The 21,196-nt window shown below is 45.6% G+C and overlaps 1 protein-coding gene across 1 annotated transcript in view; it reads right to left on the bottom strand.

Moving 5' to 3' along the window:
* Positions 1-2,695: 2,695 nt before the first annotated feature.
* Positions 2,696-21,196, bottom strand: part of TNKS1BP1 (tankyrase 1 binding protein 1) — a 38,986-nt gene continuing 20,485 nt past the window's right edge. The window contains exons 7-10 of the mRNA XM_075842149.1: positions 17,858-17,999; positions 17,318-17,469; positions 15,582-15,691; positions 2,696-5,632 (exon numbers count right to left, since the gene is read on the bottom strand). Coding sequence (XP_075698264.1) covers positions 5,572-5,632; positions 15,582-15,691; positions 17,318-17,469; positions 17,858-17,999 — 465 coding nt within the window. The 3' untranslated portion in view covers positions 2,696-5,571. The remainder of the gene's footprint in view (positions 5,633-15,581; positions 15,692-17,317; positions 17,470-17,857; positions 18,000-21,196) is intronic.

The following is a 21,196-nucleotide window of genomic DNA, read 5'->3' as shown; positions in this document are numbered from 1 at the left end:
TCCATCTAGTGGCTATTTCACATATTACCACTCCATAAAGTAGTTGTTGTTAGAGATGTAGCTATAATCTGCACCAGGTTCCCCCCGCATGGGTGTACATACCATAATGGCAGCTTGTCCAGACACTATGTGGCCAGAGTTACTGCGCAAGTCAGAAAAGAAGCCACAATTTAGCGCAATAGGTAAGCGTGGGCTGGGCTTATTGGGGGGGGGGGGGGGTTGCCATCACAGAATCCTTGTGGCTGTCATGGAGAAATGTATGGCTCACTATAGAAGGGTGAGTACTGGCCCGTTTTGAACCCCTTTGGAGGAGTTGTGGGTGATTTTGTATGGTTGTGGGATACTTGGAGGATCTGGTAGCCTATTTAGAGGGCATGTCGGCGAGCTCGGCAGCCTGCTACTTGTTTTTGCAGACAGATGTGAGAACGCTTTGTAAAAATGTGACGTTTCTGTAGTAAAGTGTAAGCACGGGATGTAACGATCATAGGGACCCATAGCAGAGTCAGGTACAGTAGGGTGCTCTGGGGATTAGTGATAGTATTTCGGGAAATATCCCCTTTTTGCCTAATCAAAAATTGCTGGGCCACATAGCAAACTTTGAATTTTATTTAGGTGTCTGTGGGGTATTTTAGACGCCAGGTCAGACCATACACCATAATTCATACCCCTCCATTCATTTACTTACCGCTTTCTCCCGGGTCCTCTTCACTTCTAGTCCTCATGATGATTGGGGTGCCCGGCTACAGATTTTGCATGGGGGCCTAGGAGCTTTGGGAATCAGACTGGGAAAGACCATAGTATCTTGTAGGGGTTCTACGATGAGGAACTGATCTCCGTCAAATCAATTACGGTTCAACCCCTTCCAGCACCATGACGTACCTGATTGTCATGGTGTGGGAGGGGGGCTTGGAGTGGGCTAACTGGCTAAGCTCGCTCTATATGCCGCGGGTGTCAGCTGTGAATTACAACTGACACCTGGGACTAAACAGCCGGGATCCCGAAAATAGATCAGATCGTGGCCGTTTAACTACTTAGATGTCACGGTCAATAGCGACTGCGGAATCTAAGCCGTCTGAAAAAGTGGGAGCCCACTGTCAGTCCATCAATCCACCCAGCGATGCAAATTTTGGGCGCCGATGGTCATCATGGCAGCCTTGGTAACTAATGACGGCATGAAGGAATTTTTACCATCTGGCCTGCACATCGGAAAGGCACCGAAGGGTATAAAACTTTGTGCACGGACATATTTTTGTACCATGGGACACGGCCATGCGGTAAATCGGGATATTGTACAAAATATCATCCCTCCAGTATTGCCTAATATTCGGCTTCTTCACTAGCCCCATATGTGGCACAAATCTCCCTGCCGCATCCACAGGGTTCACCGGTGGGGTCCAGCAAATGAGGACGTTAGGTTTTATGCGAGAAACCACCGGGTGTATAAAGGAGTCTGGGCCGTCATCCTGAATCATTGCGTTCCAAGAGTCATAACGTTTTCATTTTTCTGTTGACATGAGGCTTTACATTTTCATTCACTTTTATAGACTTTTTTTTTGGGGGGGGGGGCCAAAATGAATTTAGAGAAAAACGCAGCAATTCCACAAAAGTTTTTGGGTTTCGTTTTTTACGGCGTTCATCGCTCGGTATATAGGACGTGTTCACTTTATTTTGTGGGTTAGAACAGTTAAGGCGATCCCAAAGTTCTAGTTTTTTAATGTTTTACGACTTTTACACAAAAAAAACACTTTCTAAATCCCGTTTTTGTGTCGCCATATTCGGAGAGTCTTAGCTTTTTTATTTTTCCGTTGATGACGCAGCGTAAGGCTTGCAGGACGAGCTGTAGTTTTTATTGGTACCATTGTGGGGTACATGCTACTTTTTGGTCACTTTTTATTCTATTTTGGGTGCAAGATGACCAAAAATACACAATTCAAGCATTTGTTTTTGGGGTTTTCACGGCATTCACCTTGCAGGATAAATAATATTATATATTTATATGTTAATGGCTATGAACGTGGAGATTATATTGTCGTCTTAAATTATTTTATTTTTTTTTCAATTATAAAAGGACTTGATCAGGGAAAAATCTGCGATTTTAAATTTTTCAAAAAGAAAAAAATTAGAATTTTTTGTTTTTTAGCCCCACAGGGGACTTGAGGGCCCGGTTTTCTTCTCGCTGGTACAATACACTGCGCTACTTATGTATTATAACGGTTATTATTTAACGGACAGGCAGCCTTCTAGGTCTGGTCTCTGGCAGGGCCGAATAGGCTTCCATGCATTGTTTATCTTCCCGTTTACCAAAGCAACCATCGGCATCCCACAATTGCTTGTGGGGGGCCGATAAGTGTCAACCACTTAGATGCTGCTGTCGCTATTGGCCACGGCATCTAAGGGGTACTACAGCCAGTTCTTGCTGTGATCATTACGAGCTCAACTGATGAGCCCACAACACATGCGTGCCGGATCGGTACGGCAAATCGTGCGGATTCCTTCCCAGCAACGACCTACCCATACATCCTTAGGCGGGAAGGGGTAAGGGTAAGTAATAAACAGGTGCAGGTGAGCACTGAAGGAGTAGTGGGCAATGGACTGCGGAGTATTCGATCAAAACCTGTAGGCCATTTTTGGTAGATGCCATTGGGCGTAGCTATAGGGGGCGCAGAGGTAGCAGAAAATCATCCAAGACGTAAAGTTTGCTTTATACTTGTTTATTTATCATACCATCAGTGTGTCATTGCAGACCGTACCCAGAAAGCACATAATCCCAGCGAACTTCCGCTTACATTGGCTTTAATCATAAAAATAGACTTATCGATTTGTGTTGTACAATAGAAAATATATCATAGAAATAACAATGGAGAAGTTACAGTATAAAAGTCTCCTCCTCTAATTAGAATTCTACGTCACAGCAGTAAAGTGTGACGGGCGCTGTATTATGTATAATAAAGGGTTAATTTCAGTATATTGCACCATCCTCAGGCACTTCCCGGAGGCAGAACAGGAGGGGCTCAGAGTGAACATGGTGTCCTATCTCTGGTCCTCATGTTACAGAGCCGAGAAAATCTCTCTACAAATTTTTGAAAAATATTTTGTAGAACTTTATTTAGTATTTTATTCAGTTGAATCTCTGCTCATTCTGAGCTAATGAGTCTGGTGGGCGGGTCTACTCCGGTGGTGGGCGGGTCTACTCCGGTGGTGGGCGGGTCTACTGAGTGATTGGCTCAGGAGACATGCACACACAGGGAGGGCTGTCAGTTATTGAGTTACTCCACCCACTGGACTCCTTAGCCCAAAGTGAGAAGGGTCTAGATCAATAAATCAAGTTATCCTGGATCTTTTCCCACTAATATATAGATCAATCTGCTCAGCTCCTCCTGCTGCCGGCACGTAGGACACATGTAGGGAACTATACACTCATCGGTCATCTATATCAATAGTGTATTTTACATACAAAGACATTTAGAAGCGAATAACACACAATTCCAATACATTTTGTAAAGTCGGAGAGTTACTTCTTCATACTTTACTGGTGTTGTCCTATCAAAAGTCAAGACGACCACCCCATCGACACGAGAGAGCCGTAAGCAATCCTGGTGTCGACATAGTGTCTCTGTATGGGTATTGTCCTCAAGAAGCAATGGTTCTTGGGAATCTTTATAAAATGGCATCCGATGAAACAATTTTGAATTGACAAAAAAAGACCTCTGTACGCTCCAGTGCAGACCTATAGACTTCTATGGGTGCCGCATTACGTAAACATGTAAGGAACTGTAATACGGCCATAGAAATAAAGCCTTAAAGGAGTTTTCTGGGAAAAAAAAACATGATCAGCAATATAAAGGGTCAACCCGAGGAGCACGTCCATAAGGGAGTGGAGCTGAACTGCAGTACCAGATACATCCACAACCTAGATGAAGAGGTCACGGTACTCCTGCTGATCAGTACTGATCAGTGGTGGTGTCAGGGTTTGGACACCCACTTATCATACATTGGTGGACTACCCAAAGGATCCAAAGGCCATCTATGTTTTTCCCAGAAAACCCCTTTAAGCTCGCCGTTCCCTGCATCGTACATAGATTGTACGTTATTTACATACGTTTAACCAAAACTCACCATTGCAGATATTGGGCACAGAACCAAACGTCATCTAATTGTAAAGGAGAACTCCTGGCAAAGGGTATTTCTCTGTGCAATGCCGAGCGGGCCATGGAAACATCTCCGTGAGGTGTAGGGCTGGTTTTGTAGGGGACGACTATTAATATTGCACAACACTCCAGAGCCCTATCTAAGCTTATAAAACATTTCCCCTGGGAATACCCAACCTGCTGAATTCATATAATTATCTTGAATTAATAAATATGACTATATCTCCAGAGTAATACAAAATCTATGCATTTAAATAGATATATAAGCACTGCCAAAAAAAAATGTGACCCGGAAAGCTAGAAAATCTGGTAACCCCAGGTAAACCGTGTATACATTGCTCCCCCCACAGCGGCCGACATTGTAGAATTATGGTTTGCACGAGTCCCACAATCTGAGATGTGAGCGGGCTGGGCCACATACTTTATGGAAGTAATCTTTGTGCCCCTTCTGCTGCACTTTGGACACAGCCCCTTTTATGGGTGATGGATGCACATGGTTTGTGCTACGAAGGACACTTACCACTTATCTTCGGTATAGGGGATACATTTTTGATCACTGGGGGCCCCAACGGTGGGACACCCACTGATCACTAGAATGGGAGTCCCGAATCCCCTTTACTCCTCACTGCAGGACCACAGTGAGGAGGAGTTTGAACGGAGCGGTGATCACGCATGAGCAGCTCCCAGACATGGCTTTCCTTCCAAATATTATATAATGTTTTATTATATACAATTCTTGCATTTTGCAGGAGACGATGGCTGCCAAGATTGAGAAGATTGTTGTGTAATAATTTCTTCAATGTGGGAGCTGCGGGAGGAGATACAAAGTGTCCTGGTTGGCTCAACTACAGAGCTACAAATCCCTTGGTTTCATTCACACAGTCTTTGTTCAATTATAAAACTTTTTGGTCACCTGCAGGCACCACTAGAGGGAGCTTAAATACTTTATGCATACTGTTTATACATTGAACTCTATAATAAATCTGTCTTCAGTGAGCTCCCTCTAGTGGTGGCTGCAGGCAGCCAGAACCTCATCAACCAGAGAATATGGCTTGATATTAGAAAAAAAGAATATATTACAAAAATAATCAGCACCATAAGGTGTTAAAGGAAATGTCCACTTTTTAAGTATAGGAAAGCATAGGAACAACTTCACCAAATTGAGTGAAATCAGCAAAAGAAAACAAGAAATTTCTCACCCGCCTCCCCCTAAAAAAACAAAACTATAAAATCGATGGACTCACTAGAAAAGTGACTGGTTTACCTGTTATGCTGAGTACACATTACGAGATTATTTGTAATAATTGTAAATTCTCAATATAATGGATAGGATGTACCAGAGTCCATCTAGCGCACATGTCCAGCATATAGAGAGTACTTGACACGAAGACTTTAAGACGTCGTCCTATTTTCTGTGGATTCTTCATTTTGGTGGCTTTTTCTTCTTCTTTTTCTTCAGCGCTTGCAGCCAGTTAAGAGAATGACTGAAAAGGGCAAAAATATATGAAAAGATTTCGTACAAATGGGCAATTGCCCAGGGCCTCCACCACCACCCAATTCCTTCGGCCTTTTTCAGACACCCCAAGCCGCAAGACATTACGAATACTACATTACTACGGGCCGTGGCTGCCTGCTCTGCTAACCAGTAGAAATCCGATGCCGCTTATTGCCATAGGGAGTGGGTGATAAGCAGGTGCAGGATATCTCTGGCAACGCTTCTCCTAGTTTAACAAAGGATCCAACTACAATCGCCTTTTACCTTCACAGTTTGCCCTGAAAGAAACTAAAAGGCGAAACCAAGAGTTGGGCTGGGAGACGCGGTGTTGGGGATCTCTCCCGAACTGCCACCGTAATCCCAACCCAAATCCATGACCATGACATAGTTTATACCCACCATCTGCACCATATATTGGTGACTATCCCGGGGACTACGACCTTGGAATCCTACAGGCAAAGTCCAGACCGCCTTGCGGGGGTTGCAGGTAAAGAACAAGGGGGATTCCTTCTATTCAGCCCCCCTAGGTAAGCCAGAGGCAACTCAATAGCGTTTCCGTTATTCACTTTTCTTGCCTGACTCCACCTATGCTGGAGCGCAACTACTTGTCCAACAGGTGGTTTAGTATTGTTCAAGTTTGTTCCTGCTACGCTGTGCTGCTCTTCACAGTGCCGGAACTACTGGTATGGGGCACAGGCCCCCCCCGAGGGGGCCTGTGCCACCCGGCTGGGCACTTAAATGTTCTTTTGAAGATTCGTTAAAAGAACATTTATGTGCAGGCCCGGGCAGCACAGGCCCCCTCATGCCTAGTCAAGCCCCAGGTTTTTAGCCTGATGCCCGGCGTGACTGCCACATTCAATTGTATCGGTGTCCTCAGGACGCAGATACAATTGAATACTATGGCGGAACAGCAGGGAGCGCTCACTTCCCTGCTCCTCCATTCACTAGGCTACAGGACAAGTTAGGCATGCAGCCTATAAGACGCTGATACAGGATCCCTGGATAGGCCGGCGCGATGACCTCACCGTATCTCGCCAACCTACACAAGGGTTTCATCTTGGTGTCTCACAGGCTGCAAGCCTGAGCAGCCTGAGAGACTCTCTGCATTTCCGTGCATCGTAAAATTGGGGCTAGGTGAGTATAAGTTGTTTTTTCTTTTTTTTTCTTAGGGCACTATATACGAGAAAGTGGATGTGTGGCGCTATCTACAGGGGGGCTGTGTGTGTGTGGCGCTATCTACAGGGGGGCTGTGTGTGTGTGGCGCTATCTACAGGGGGGCTGTGTGTGTGTGTGGCGCTATCTACAGGGGGGCTGTGTGTGTGTGGCGCTATCTACAGGGGGGCTGTGTGTGTGTGGCGCTATCTACAGGGGGGCTGTGTGTGTGTGTGGCGCTATCTACAGGGGGGCTGTGTGTGTGTGTGGCGCTATCTACAGGGGGGCTGTGTGTGTGTGTGGCGCTATCTACAGGGGGGCTGTGTGTGTGTGGCGCTATCTACAGGGGGGCTGTGTGTGTGTGGCGCTATCTACAGGGGGGCTGTGTGTGTGTGTGTGTGGCGCTATCTACAGGGGGGCTGTGTGTGTGTGTGGCGCTATCTACAGGGGGGCTGTGTGTGTGTGTGGCGCTATCTACAGGGGGGCTGTGTGTGTGTGTGGCGCTATCTACAGGGGGGCTGTGTGTGTGTGGCGCTATCTACAGGGGGGCTGTGTGTGTGTGTGGCGCTATCTACAGGGGGGCTGTGTGTGTGTGTGGCGCTATCTACAGGGGGGCTGTGTGTGTGTGGCGCTATCTACAGGGGGGCTGTGTGTGTGTGTGGCGCTATCTACAGGGGGGCTGTGTGTGTGTGTGGCGCTATCTACAGGGGGGCTGTGTGTGTGTGTGTGGCGCTATCTACAGGGGGGCTGTGTGTGTGTGTGGCGCTATCTACAGGGGGGCTGTGTGTGTGTGTGGCACTATCTACAGGGGGGCTGTGTGTGTGTGGCGCTATCTACAGGGGGGCTGTGTGTGTGTGGCGCTATCTACAGGGGGGCTGTGTGTGTGTGTGGCGCTATCTACAGGGGGGCTGTGTGTGTGTGTGTGGCGCTATCTACAGGGGGGCTGTGTGTGTGTGTGTGTGTGTGGCGCTATCTACAGGGGGGCTGTGTGTGTGTGTGGCGCTATCTACAGGGGGGCTGTGTGTGTGTGTGTGGCGCTATCTACAAGGGGGGGGTGTATAGGTGTACAGTACAGGTGCGTCCCCTGTGTATAGGTGTACAGTACAGGTGTGTCCCCTGTGTATAGGTGTACAGTACAGGTGTATCCCCTGTGTATCGGTGTACAGTACAGGTGTATCCCCTGTGTATCGGTGTACAGTACAGGTGTATCCCCTGTGTATCGGTGTACAGTACAGGTGTATCCCCTGTGTATAGGTGTACAGTACAGGTGTACAGTACAGGTGTACAGTACAGGTGTGTCCCCTGTGTATAGGTGTACAGTACAGGTGTGTCCCCTGTGTATAGGTGTACAGTACAGGTGTATCCCCTGTGTATCGGTGTACAGTACAGGTGTATCCTCTGTGTATAGGTGTACAGTACAGGTGTGTCCCCTGTGTTTAGTTGTACAGTACAGGTGTATCCCCTGTGTATAGGTGTACAGTACAGGTGTATCCCCTGTGTATCGGTGTACAGTACAGGTGTATCCTCTGTGTATAGGTGTACAGTACAGGTGTGTCCCCTGTGTATAGGTGTACAGTACAGGTGTATCCTCTTTTTAGCATTTATAAACTTATATAGGTGTATAGTACAGGTGTATCCTCTATGTTTAGTTGTACAGTACAGGTGTATCCCCTGTATATAGGTGTACAGTACAAGTGCGTCCCCTGTGTATAGGTGTACAATACAGGTGTATCCTCTGTGTATAGGTGTACAGTACAGGTGTATCCTCTGTGTATAGGTGTACAGTACAGGTGTATCCTCTGTGTATAGGTGTACAGTACAGGTGTATCCTCTGTGTATAGGTGTACAGTACAGGTGTATCCTCTGTGTATAGGTGTACAGTACAGGTGTATCCTCTGTGTATAGGTGTACAGTACAGGTGTATCCTCTGTGTATAGGTGTACAGTACAGGTGTGTCCCCTGTGTATAGGTGTACAGTACAGGTGTATCCTCTGTGTATAGGTGTACAGTACAGGTGTATCCTCTGTGTATAGGTGTACAGTACAGGTGTATCCTCTGTGTATAGGTGTACAGTACAGGTGTATCCTCTGTGTATAGGTGTATCCTCTGTGTATAGGTGTACAGTACAGGTGTATCCTCTGTGCATAGGTGTACAGTACAGGTGTATCCTCTGTGTATAGGTGTACAGTACAGGTGTATCCTCTGTGTATAGGTGTACAGTACAGGTGTATCCTCTGTGTATAGGTGTACAGTACACGTGTATCCTCTGTGTATAGGTGTACAGTACAGGTGTGTCCCCTGTGTATAGGTGTACAGTACAGGTGTGTCCCCTGTGTATAGGTGTACAGTACAGGTGTGTCCCCTGTGTATAGGTGTACAGTACAGGTGTGTCCCCTGTGTATAGGTGTACAGTACAGGTGTGTCCCCTGTGTTTAGTTGTACAGTACAGGTGTGTCCCCTGTGTATAGGTGTACAGTACAGGTGTATCCTCTGTGTATAGGTGTACAGTACAGGTGTATCCTCTGTGCATAGGTGTACAGTACAGGTGTATCCTCTGTGTATAGGTGTACAGTACAGGTGTATCCTCTGTGTATAGGTGTACAGTACAGGTGTATCCTCTGTGTATAGGTGTACAGTACAGGTGTGTCCCCTGTGTATAGGTGTACAGTACAGGTGTATCCTCTGTGTATAGGTGTACAGTACAGGTGTATCCTCTGTGTATAGGTGTACAGTACAGGTGTATCCTCTGTGTATAGGTGTACAGTACAGGTGTATCCTCTGTGTATAGGTGTACAGTACAGGTGTATCCTCTGTGTATAGGTGTATCCTCTGTGTATAGGTGTACAGTACAGGTGTATCCTCTGTGTATAGGTGTACAGTACAGGTGTATCCTCTGTGTATAGGTGTACAGTACAGGTGTATCCTCTGTGTATAGGTGTACAGTACAGGTGTATCCTCTGTGTATAGGTGTACAGTACAGGTGTATCCTCTGTGTATAGGTGTACAGTACACGTGTATCCTCTGTGTATAGGTGTACAGTACAGGTGTGTCCCCTGTGTATAGGTGTACAGTACAGGTGTGTCCCCTGTGTATAGGTGTACAGTACAGGTGTGTCCCCTGTGTATAGGTGTACACAACAGGTGTGTCCCCTGTGTTTAGTTGTACAGTACAGGTGTATCCCCTGTGTATAGGTGTACAGTACAGGTGTATCCCCTGTGTATCGGTGTACAGTACAGGTGTATCCTCTGTGTATAGGTGTACAGTACAGGTGCACCCCCTGTGTATAGGTGTACAGTACAGGTGTATCCCCCTGTGTATAGGTGTACAGTACAGGTGTATCCTCTTTTTAGCATTTATAAACTTATATAGGTGTATAGTACAGGTGTATCCTCTGTGTATAGGTGTACAGTACAAGTGCGTCCCCTGTGTATAGGTGTACAGTACAGGTGTATCCTCTGTGTATAGGTGTACAGTACAGGTGTATCCTCTGTGTATAGGTGTATCCTCTGTGTATAGGTGTACAGTACAGGTGTGTCCTCTGTGTATAGGTGTACAGTACAGGTGTATCCTCTGTGTATAGGTGTACAGTACAGGTGTATCCTCTGTGTATAGGTGTATCCTCTGTGCATAGGTGTACAGTACAGGTGTATCCTCTGTGTATAGGTGTACAGTACAGGTGTATCCTCTGTGTATAGGTGTACAGTACAGGTGTATCCTCTGTGTATAGGTGTACAGTACAGGTGTGTCCCCTGTGTATAGGTGTACAGTACAGGTGTATACTCTGTGTATCGGTGTACAGTACAGGTGTATCCTCTGTGTATAGGTGTACAGTACAGGTGTATCCTCTGTGTATAGGTGTACAGTACAGGTGTATCCTCTGTGCATAGGTGTACAGTACAGGTGTATCCTCTGTGTATAGGTGTACAGTACAGGTGTATCCTCTGTGTATAGGTGTACAGTACAGGTGTATCCTCTGTGTATAGGTGTATCCTCTGTGTATAGGTGTACAGTACAGGTGTATCCTCTGTGTATAGGTGTACAGTACAGGTGTATCCTCTGTGTATAGGTGTACAGTACAGGTGTATCCTCTGTGTATAGGTGTACAGTACAGGTGTATCCTCTGTGTATAGGTGTACAGTACAGGTGTATCCTCTGTGTATAGGTGTACAGTACAGGTGTGTACCCTGTGTATAGGTGTACAGTACAGGTGTGTACCCTGTGTATAGGTGTACAGTACAGGTGTATCCTCTGTGTATAGGTGTACAGTACAGGTGTATCCTCTGTGTATCGGTGTACAGTACAGGTGTATCCCCTGTGTATAGGTGTACAGTACAGGTGTATCCTCTGTGTATAGGTGTATCCCCTGTGTATTAGTGTACAGTACAGGTGCACCCCCTGTGTATAGGTGTATAGTACAGGTGTATCCTCTGTGTATAGGTGTACAGTACAGGTGTATCCCCTGTGTATTAGTGTACAGTACAGGTGTATCCTCTGTGTATAGGTGTACAGTACAGGTGTATCCTCTGTGTATAGGTGTACAGTACAGGTGTATCCTCTGTGTATAGGTGTACAGTACAGGTGTATCCTCTGTGTATCGGTGTACAGTACAGGTGTATCCCCTGTGTATAGGTGTACAGTACAGGTGTATCCTCTGTGTATAGGTGTATCCTCTGTGTATAGGTGTACAGTACAGGTGTATCCCCTGTGTATTAGTGTACAGTACAGGTGTATCCTCTGTGTATAGGTGTACAGTACAGGTGTATCCTCTGTGTATAGGTGTACAGTACAGGTGTATCCTCAGTGTATAGGTGTACAGTACAGGTGTATCCTCTGTGTATAGGTGTACAGTACAGGTGTGTCCTCTGTGTTTAGGTGTATCCTCTGTGTATAGGTGTACAGTACAGGTGCACCCCCTGTGTATAGGTGTACAGTACAGGTGTATCACCTGTGTATCGGTGTACAGTACAGGTGTATCACCTGTGTATCGGTGTACAGTACAGGTGTATCCCCTGTGTATAGGTGTACGGTATAGGTGCACCCCCTGTGTATAGGTGTACGGTACAGGTGCACCCCCTGTGTATAAGTGTACAGTACAGGTGCACCCCCTGTGTATAGGTGTACAGTACAGGTGTATCACCTGTGTATCGGTGTACAGTACAGGTGTATCCTCTGTGTATAGGTGTACAGTACAGGTGTATCCTCTTTGTATAGGTGTACAGTACAGGTGTATCCTCTGTGTACAGGTGTATCCTCTGTGTATAGGTGTACAGTACAGGTGTTTCCTCTGTGTATAGGTGTACAGTACAGATGTATCCTCTGTGTATAGGTGTACAGTACAGGTGTGTACCCTGTGTATAGGTGTACAGTACAGGTGTATCCTCTGTGTATAGGTGTACAGTACAGGTGTATCCTCTGTGTATAGGTGTACAGTACAGGTGTATCCTCTGTGTATAGGTGTACAGTACAGGTGTGTCCTCTGTGTATAGGTGTACAGTACAGGTGTGTCCTCTGTGTATCGGTGTACAGTACAGGTGTATCCTCTGTGTATAGGTGTACAGTACAGGTGTATCCTCTGTGTATAGGTGTACAGTACAGGTGTATCCTCTGTGTATAGGTGTACAGTACAGGTGTATCCTCTATGCATAGGTGTACAGTACAGGTGTATCCTCTGTGTATAGGTGTACAGTACAGGTGTATCCTCTGTGTATAGGTGTACAGTACAGGTGTATCCTCTGTGTATAGGTGTACAGTACAGGTGTATCCTCTGTGTATAGGTGTACAGTACAGGTGTATCCTCTGTGTATAGGTGTACAGTACAGGTGTATCCTCTGTGTATAGGTGTACAGTACAGGTGTATCCTCTGTGTATAGGTGTACAGTACAGGTGTATCCCCTGTGTATAGGTGTACAGTACAGGTGTATCCCCTGTGTATAGTTGTACAGTACAGGTGTATCCTCTGTGTATAGGTGTACAGTACAGGTGTATCCTCTGTGTATAGGTGTACAGTACAGGTGTATCCCCTGTGTATAGGTGTACAGTACAGGTGTATCCCCTGTGTATAGTTGTACAGTACAGGTGTATCCTCTGTGTATAGGTGTACAGTACAGGTGTATCCCCTGTGTATAGGTGTACAGTACACGTGTATCCTCTGTGTATAGGTGTACAGTACAGGTGTATCCTCTGTATATAGGTGTACAGTACAGGTGTATCCTCTGTATATAGGTGTACAGTACAGGTGTATCCTCTGTGTATAGGTGTACAGTACAGGTGTATCCTCTGTGTATAGGTGTACAGTACAGGTGTATCCTCTGTGTATAGGTGTATCCCCTGTGTATTAGTGTACAGTACAGGTGTATCCTCTGTGTATAGGTGTACAGTACAGGTGTATCCTCTGTGTATAGGTGTACAGTACAGGTGTATCCTCTGTGTATAGGTGTACAGTACAGGTGTATCCTCTGTGTATAGGTGTACAGTACAGGTGTATCCTCTGTGTATAGGTGTACAGTACAGGTGTATCCTCTGTGTATAGGTGTACAGTACAGGTGTATCCCCTGTGTATAGGTGTACAGTACAGGTGTATCCCCTGTGTATAGTTGTACAGTACAGGTGTATCCTCTGTGTATAGGTGTACAGTACAGGTGTATCCTCTGTGTATAGGTGTACAGTACAGGTGTATCCCCTGTGTATAGGTGTACAGTACAGGTGTATCCCCTGTGTATAGTTGTACAGTACAGGTGTATCCTCTGTGTATAGGTGTACAGTACAGGTGTATCCCCTGTGTATAGGTGTACAGTACACGTGTATCCTCTGTGTATAGGTGTACAGTACAGGTGTATCCTCTGTATATAGGTGTACAGTACAGGTGTATCCTCTGTATATAGGTGTACAGTACAGGTGTATCCTCTGTGTATAGGTGTACAGTACAGGTGTATCCTCTGTGTATAGGTGTACAGTACAGGTGTATCCTCTGTGTATAGGTGTATCCCCTGTGTATTAGTGTACAGTACAGGTGTATCCTCTGTGTATAGGTGTACAGTACAGGTGTATCCTCTGTGTATAGGTGTACAGTACAGGTGTATCCTCTGTGTATAGGTGTACAGTACAGGTGTATCCTCTGTGCATAGGTGTACAGTACAGGTGTATCCTCTGTGTATAGGTGTACAGTACAGGTGTATCCTCTGTGTATAGGTGTACAGTACAGGTGTATCCTCTGTGTATAGGTGTACAGTACAGGTGTATCCTCTGTGTATAGGTGTACAGTACAGGTGTATCCCCTGTGTATTAGTGTACAGTACAGGTGTATCCTCTGTGTACAGGTGTACAGTACAGGTGTATCCTCTGTGTACAGGTGTACAGTACAGGTGTATCCTCGGTGTATAGGTGTACAGTACAGGTGTATCCTCTGTGTATAGGTGTATCCTCTGTGTATAGGTGTACAGTACAGGTGTATCCTCTGTGTATAGGTGTACAGTACAGGTGAATCCTCTGTGTATAGGTGTACAGTACAGGTGTGTCCTCTGTGTATAGGTGTACAGTACAGGTGTATCCCCTGTGTATAGGTGTACAGTACAGGTGTGTCCTCTGTGTATAGGTGTACAGTACAGGTGTGTCCTCTGTGTATAGGTGTACAGTACAGGTGTATCCTCTGTGTATAGGTGTATCCCCTGTGTATAGGTGTACAGTACAGGTGTGTCCTCTGTGTATAGGTGTACAGTACAGGTGTGTCCTCTGTGTATAGGTGTACAGTACAGGTGTATCCCCTGTGTATAGGTGTACAGTACAGGTGTATCCCCTGTGTATAGGTGTACAGTACAGGTGTGTCCTCTGTGTATAGGTGTACAGTACAGGTGTATCCCCTGTGTATAGGTGTACAGTACAGGTGTATCCCCTGTGTATAGGTGTACAGTACAGGTGTGTCCTCTGTGTATAGGTGTACAGTACAGGTGTATCCTCTGTGCATAGGTGTACAGTACAGGTGTATCCTCTGTGTATAGGTGTACAGTACAGGTGTATCCTCTGTGTATAGGTGTACAGTACAGGTGTATCCTCTGTGTATAGGTGTACAGTACAGGTGTATCCTCTGTGTATAGGTGTACAGTACAGGTGTATCCTCTGTGTATAGGTGTACAGTACAGGTGTGTACCCTGTGTATAGGTGTACAGTACAGGTGTATCCTCTGTGTATAGGTGTACAGTACAGGTGTATCCTCTGTGTATCGGTGTACAGTACAGGTGTATCCCCTGTGTATAGGTGTACAGTACAGGTGTATCCTCTGTGTATAGGTGTATCCCCTGTGTATTAGTGTACAGTACAGGTGCACCCCCTGTGTATAGGTGTATAGTACAGGTGTATCCTCTGTGTATAGGTGTACAGTACAGGTGTATCCTCTGTGTATAGGTGTACAGTACAGGTGTATCCTCTGTGTATAGGTGTACAGTACAGGTGTATCCCCTGTGTATAGGTGTACAGTACAGGTGTATCCCCTGTGTATAGGTGTACAGTACAGGTGTGTCCTCTGTGTATAGGTGTACAGTACAGGTGTATCCTCTGTGCATAGGTGTACAGTACAGGTGTGTCCTCTGTGTATAGGTGTACAGTACAGGTGTATCCCCTGTGTATAGGTGTACAGTACAGGTGTGTCCTCTGTGTATAGGTGTACAGTACAGGTGTATCCTCTGTGCATAGTGGTACCTGGTGCTTTAGCACAATGATATTTATTTTTGACACCCGTTACAATATGTGTCGGCTTCCTCTCTTCTAGATCGGCTTATTGTGATGTATTTTACCTTGAAGACTCAGATTTTTCTTTCCCAGGAGATGTCGGATCTTGGCTTTCCTTTGGTTCAGTTTTGGTAGCTTCATCTTCGGGAGTTTTATTTCGAGATTTCAAGCGACCCTGGCAAGCAATTATATAAAAGTGCTTATCTATACCTTTATTTCTGACTGGCAGAATAATTGCAAACATATTGTTCCTACTGTACCTTCAGAATATATATCAGACACTTATGGCATGGACAAGAGATTTATAAATCGATTCAACTCCCCTTTTAATAATTACACGTAATACACTCAAGTGACGGGCGTGCGCGCTGCCCCTTCAGGTCATATTCATTTACTGCCTCATATTAGGGAGGTTACGGATTATATCACGGGACTGGTACCCAAACTCTGTTCTACAGGACCCCAGGATGCTGTAGCAGGGTCTCTAAGGTTCCATGGATGTGTTCTCACATATAGCGAACACCCAGTTGTGGCCCCTTAATATTAACATCACTGCAGGGCTCACCCTTTGGTAACGCCGCTAATACGTTTAGACATTTACAATGAAAGGGCTCCAAGGGCACATATATCATAGAGACAGATCATACAGCTGCTATGGGGCACCAGGAGATAATCCCTCTTCAGAGAAACGGCAATGTTAGAAAACAAGGATTGGTCAATTGGCCTAAGGATCATGGATAGGGCACGGAGGAGAAAACGGACACTAGGCGCTTCCGTTCCTGGGGGAAATACCTGAAATAATAGGAGGACCATTGTAATACTTGTCTATGAGACATGGGGCCCGCCTCTATGTACACCACTAAAGGGCCCTGCAATGATTATTTAAAAAAAATTGAGCCCCATTCTCCATGCAGCTCCGGGTGTCCACCATTAGTAGAACATTAGCAGGAAATTCTTTGGCGTGCCAAGCTCCTGGCAGACTCTCCTTTCTACAGTATCATATTTTGGCAGTGTCTAGTGCCGGAGATCCCTCTGGGTGGCGGCGTTCAGTACTAAACTCCAGGGGTCAGTGTGCGGTGTGGTGCTACTTGCCAGTGTTGATCCAGTGATCAGCATGAGGCACAACTTTCAAATTCGGCCGCCCTCTGATGTCACATGATTCATTTGAACTGCCTATATAAGCCTCTTCCTGAGCAGTATATTAGATCCCATCCGGACTCTTTCTCTTGTACCTGTGATTGTCTATTCATGTACCTGACCTTGGCTTGTGACCCTGTACCTGTGACCCTGTGCTCCCTGGTAAAAACCAGGGGGCCTATTAGACTCCGCACCTCGACACTGCCAGCGCCAACCCTAAACAAGCAACAAGGAATCCTATATGTCCTGCCAAGTTCGTGGCAATTCCACTATATTCCAGCGCTGACATTCTCCACCCATCCACACAGCCTACTTCCTCCTTTACCGGATGGGGTGTCGTCCATACAGACTACACATCGCCAGGCCATGGTGGCCAATCATTACCCGCACTGGTGATGTCACTATGGACCACGGCATTCTGGTGATGTGTTTGTATGGATGAGGGATTAGGGTTCCTCAATAGGGTCTCTAGATGGTTTGGTCTTCCCCTGAAGAACTTTGAGAACCACTGATCTTATGTATTACATCTAATACAGTGATGACCATGAGGACTAAAAAAAATCACCACCTGGTTAACCAAAATGAATGGTTCCCGTATATATAGAGGGGGGAAAGGTCACCTCCTAAAACACATCAAAGTGCTATTGGATGCAGCCATGCTTACCTTTAGTATAGATGGGGAGATTATTCCAGAAAATATTCCACTCTTCTTAGTGGGGGATTTTGCTGATGAAGGAGAATTGTCTGGCGTACAGTCAGGAGATGTCTCATCTTTTTCCCCACCATCGGAGTCTTTTCCTGGGGAAATTTTAGGTTCTGAAAATTTATGTAAAAATGTTCACGTCAAAGATAATCAGAAGACATTTTACAGAATGTGGAGGCATCTTCAGCAGGAAATTCATAGGAAACGGTTTTCGTTTATCTTAACTAAAATTCGGGTCATGGTCATGTGATGCCCCCTTAAAGACACCCATGCCTTTGCAAAACCGTTCCTGGATTCACCTCCCACTTAGTTGAAGGACCAGAGAACCAGAATTTAATTGTATGGCTTCACAATGTCCTGCGTCCCTGACTTGAGGACTACAAGTGGTAAGCTTGGAGTGTTAACCTGTAACTTGACAAAAATATTAAAAACAAAAAAAGACTAAATTTTTTTAACAATTGTGAAATTCATCGTAATGATGGTTATCTGCAGTTTCTATACCTGTGGAGTCCCGGAACATCCAATATTCCGGATCGGTCTCTTCTTGAGAAGTACAGGTTCCTGTTGCGGGTGTTCTGTGACATCTCTTTTTGCCGAGTGATGCTCTGCCCCTCATTAAAGACGTATCTAAAACATCGGTGCCCTGAATGGAAAACAGCTACTTAAAAGAAGTCTCAATGGAAAAGCCTAAAATACCCTAAACTAAAATTTGAAGAACCAAAACTCGAAGGTACCCATTAAAAATTGCCCATAAGTTAATAAGAATTGCCTTATCCTCATCATGGCAACTTTAGGTCTCCAAGACACACGGAGTCCCTGTGGTCCTATACTACAAAGCTTGTAGACAACATGGCGCTCTGCACAGCATCATATAACAGAGATATTCTCTCCTAACAGCAATGTTCCTAGAGCTTTGCTTGGCTCGGCTTTCTTCAGAGGAATCAGGATTAGCCCATAGTCGATGGCCAACCAAAGCCAAGAAAGACCTTGGCCAAGAGACTAAGTGGCACAGTGCATTTCTAGTGCCGCGGTTCACTTTTTTTTAGCTCTTGGTGTTTGTTACAGGGGTTGGACCTGTCTGTTATGGGTTCTGTTCCACACCAATATAACCCAAAAGGAACCTTGTAGTAAATACAGAAGTGAATAAACATCCCTTCTTCAGGTTGTCAAGGGTCTCTCCTATACCAATCATTACTGAGGAGCAGGCTCGTATCCCGGCCTACTGGATGTCAGCCAAGATCCTATCCCTGGAACACTTTTCATAGTTATATGGTTAAGGTTTTTTCCAACGAATCAACAGTCACACGTCTCGTGGCAGAGAGTTCCATAGTCTCCCTGCTCTTACATTAAAGAATCCCGGTCTATGATTATGGAGGATGTCCCCTTGTCATGATTACAGGCCTAAGTGTAAAAAGATTAGAAATATCTGTGTACTGATTGGTTATATATTTGTACATTGTAATTACATCACCCCTAATCTGTCTTTTCTAAACGGAGTATCCCCAAGTTTGATAACTTTTCTTGGTACGGCAATGCGCCCATTCCCTTAATGACTGACGCATTTACTAAAGTTTTGTCATTATCTGGCGCAAATGTTTGGCAAAATAGATACCAGTAAATACTTGGTCTAAGCGAAGACCAACAAGGTGGTAACTGTTCTGGCACTTTGTGGCTCGAGAGAGAACGCGTCTGACTGCTGGAGCCACCACCGATTGCCAGAACCCCAGGTCCCCATTTCCCCAGCTGCAAGACCGCGTCTAGAAAAGAGCAGCGGTGGCCACCCCATTCAAACTCCTCCTAGCCACCTTCTTAGAGATGGGGGGGCCCAGTGATCGGACATGGTGATCGGTGGGGGTCCCAGCAATCGGAACCCCACCGATCTAGAATTTATCACCTATCCAGTGGTTATGTGGAAAATGCTTTGGGCTGGAATACCCCTTTAATACTCTGGCAGAACAGGGAGCCATCAGCTCCCTACCCTGTCATTCACTCTCGTAGACCACAGGCAGCTGGGGACCCCGCTACAGTGACATCATCGCGCCCCTCTGGCCAATTGCCATTTACGATCTGCACTCCGCCCAAGAGTTCGGTTTATACGGATCTCTTCTTTACTTAGGACTTATTTCTGCATCTGAGAAGTAAAGCTGGGTTGTCCACAACCAATCAAGTTTTTCTAGCCACCATTAGATAAAAGAAAGCTGGAACGTGCTATGGACAACACCTCCAATTTTTGATTTTGCTAGTTTATAATAGATGAACCTCAAACTTATAGAAAGTAATAAGCTTCCACAAATAGCGGGGCTTATCTAGGATAATGGAAGGTATTTATCAAGGTGTATCCCTGGCCAAATAAGTAGAGGGCGTGTAAGAATTACTCAGACTCGAACAAAAACAGATATTGCTCCATAGTTGACAGATTGGTTAGCATGCTCTAAGAATTGATGTTGAGGTCTACAGTTTTCTGTTGGGATACCCGAGCTACCAACTATTCCCGTCTAGCTCTACAGAGGTGTATACACTGAATGGCCACTTATTGGAGACACCAGCCCTATCACTAGTGGCACTTCCCTGTAAGGAGAGTAGACACGTCACCCGGAGCAAGTTTTCTGTGGATCCGTTTCAGTGTGAATGCACATTAGAATAGGAAATTCGAGTGACCTGAGAGACTTTGAACGAGGCATGGTCGTCGGTGGTAGACTACCCGGGGCCAGTATCTAGCACGGATGAACTAGAACACCAGCAGTGACATTGTTGTCGAAGGGAAACGGAAAGGTGAGACTCCAGTGGGCAAAAAAAAGCGCAAAAATGTGGATCACAGAGCAGTGAAAAAAACACGCCTGGTCAGATAATTCCAGATTTCTGTTGCACCATGCGGATGAAGGGTCAGAATTTGGAGTGAGTTGCCAGATATGATGAACCCGTGGGATGGGGTGGGGAATGTTTTCTTGCCACACCCTGGGCCCTCCAATACCTGTAGCTGGATGGTTGAACAGTACCTAAGCCTACCTAAGCATTGTAGATGACCAAAATCGTCCCTTTATGGCAGCTATTCAGCCTATAACAGAAGAAGAATTGCGAGAAGCTACCCTGGCCACATTGGTAAATATTCCTGCAGAACGACTTCAACACCTAGTGAAATCTCCGCCACCACAAATCGCAGCGGTTCTGAAGACCAAAAGGACGTCCAACGTGCTACTACACGGGTGTGTTGGAAAAAAATAAATATGTCCATTCACTGTATATAGGACAACACCGCAAGGGGCCTTTGACCATACGGAAGAACATTGGATTACTTTTCCTAAACTAATCACACAAGGAAGCTACTAGTGACCATGTGAGACACACGAATACCAGACATATGAAATCATTTTGATTAACTACATAAATATCGCCAGAACATACTAAGAAAGTCCCTAACTTCGCAGAATATCAGATTCTCATATTTAGCAAAAGGCCTAATCTATATATTCGGGGTAGGCTGGGTATACAGACACTCAAGCAATGACTGAAGCCTAGATGGTGGGGGACGACAGCCGGACATTTCACAAGATTGCCTACTATCTTGCGTATGCCCCTTCCCACCATTGCGTACAACAGAGATGCACCTGGTGGGTATTCATATCAGAGCGGATTTAAGGATCTACCTTGAGTGCGGCTTCTAGCCACCATATATAATAAAGATATGTATGATGACTCAGACATGACATGACTCAGTAAAGGCTTTCGACCACTTTCCGCTCTACCCAGATTTTTTTTTCTCGTAATAATGTGGGTTGATAACGGTCATTGGTAGACATGTCTGTGGTCAAGATACGGATAACTGCTGACAGATTCGAACTC

Source organism: Rhinoderma darwinii, chromosome 11, assembly GCF_050947455.1.
Source record: "Rhinoderma darwinii isolate aRhiDar2 chromosome 11, aRhiDar2.hap1, whole genome shotgun sequence".
Classification (NCBI taxonomy): Eukaryota; Metazoa; Chordata; class Amphibia; order Anura; family Rhinodermatidae; genus Rhinoderma; species Rhinoderma darwinii.
This window is presented reverse-complemented; position numbering and strand designations above follow the sequence as displayed.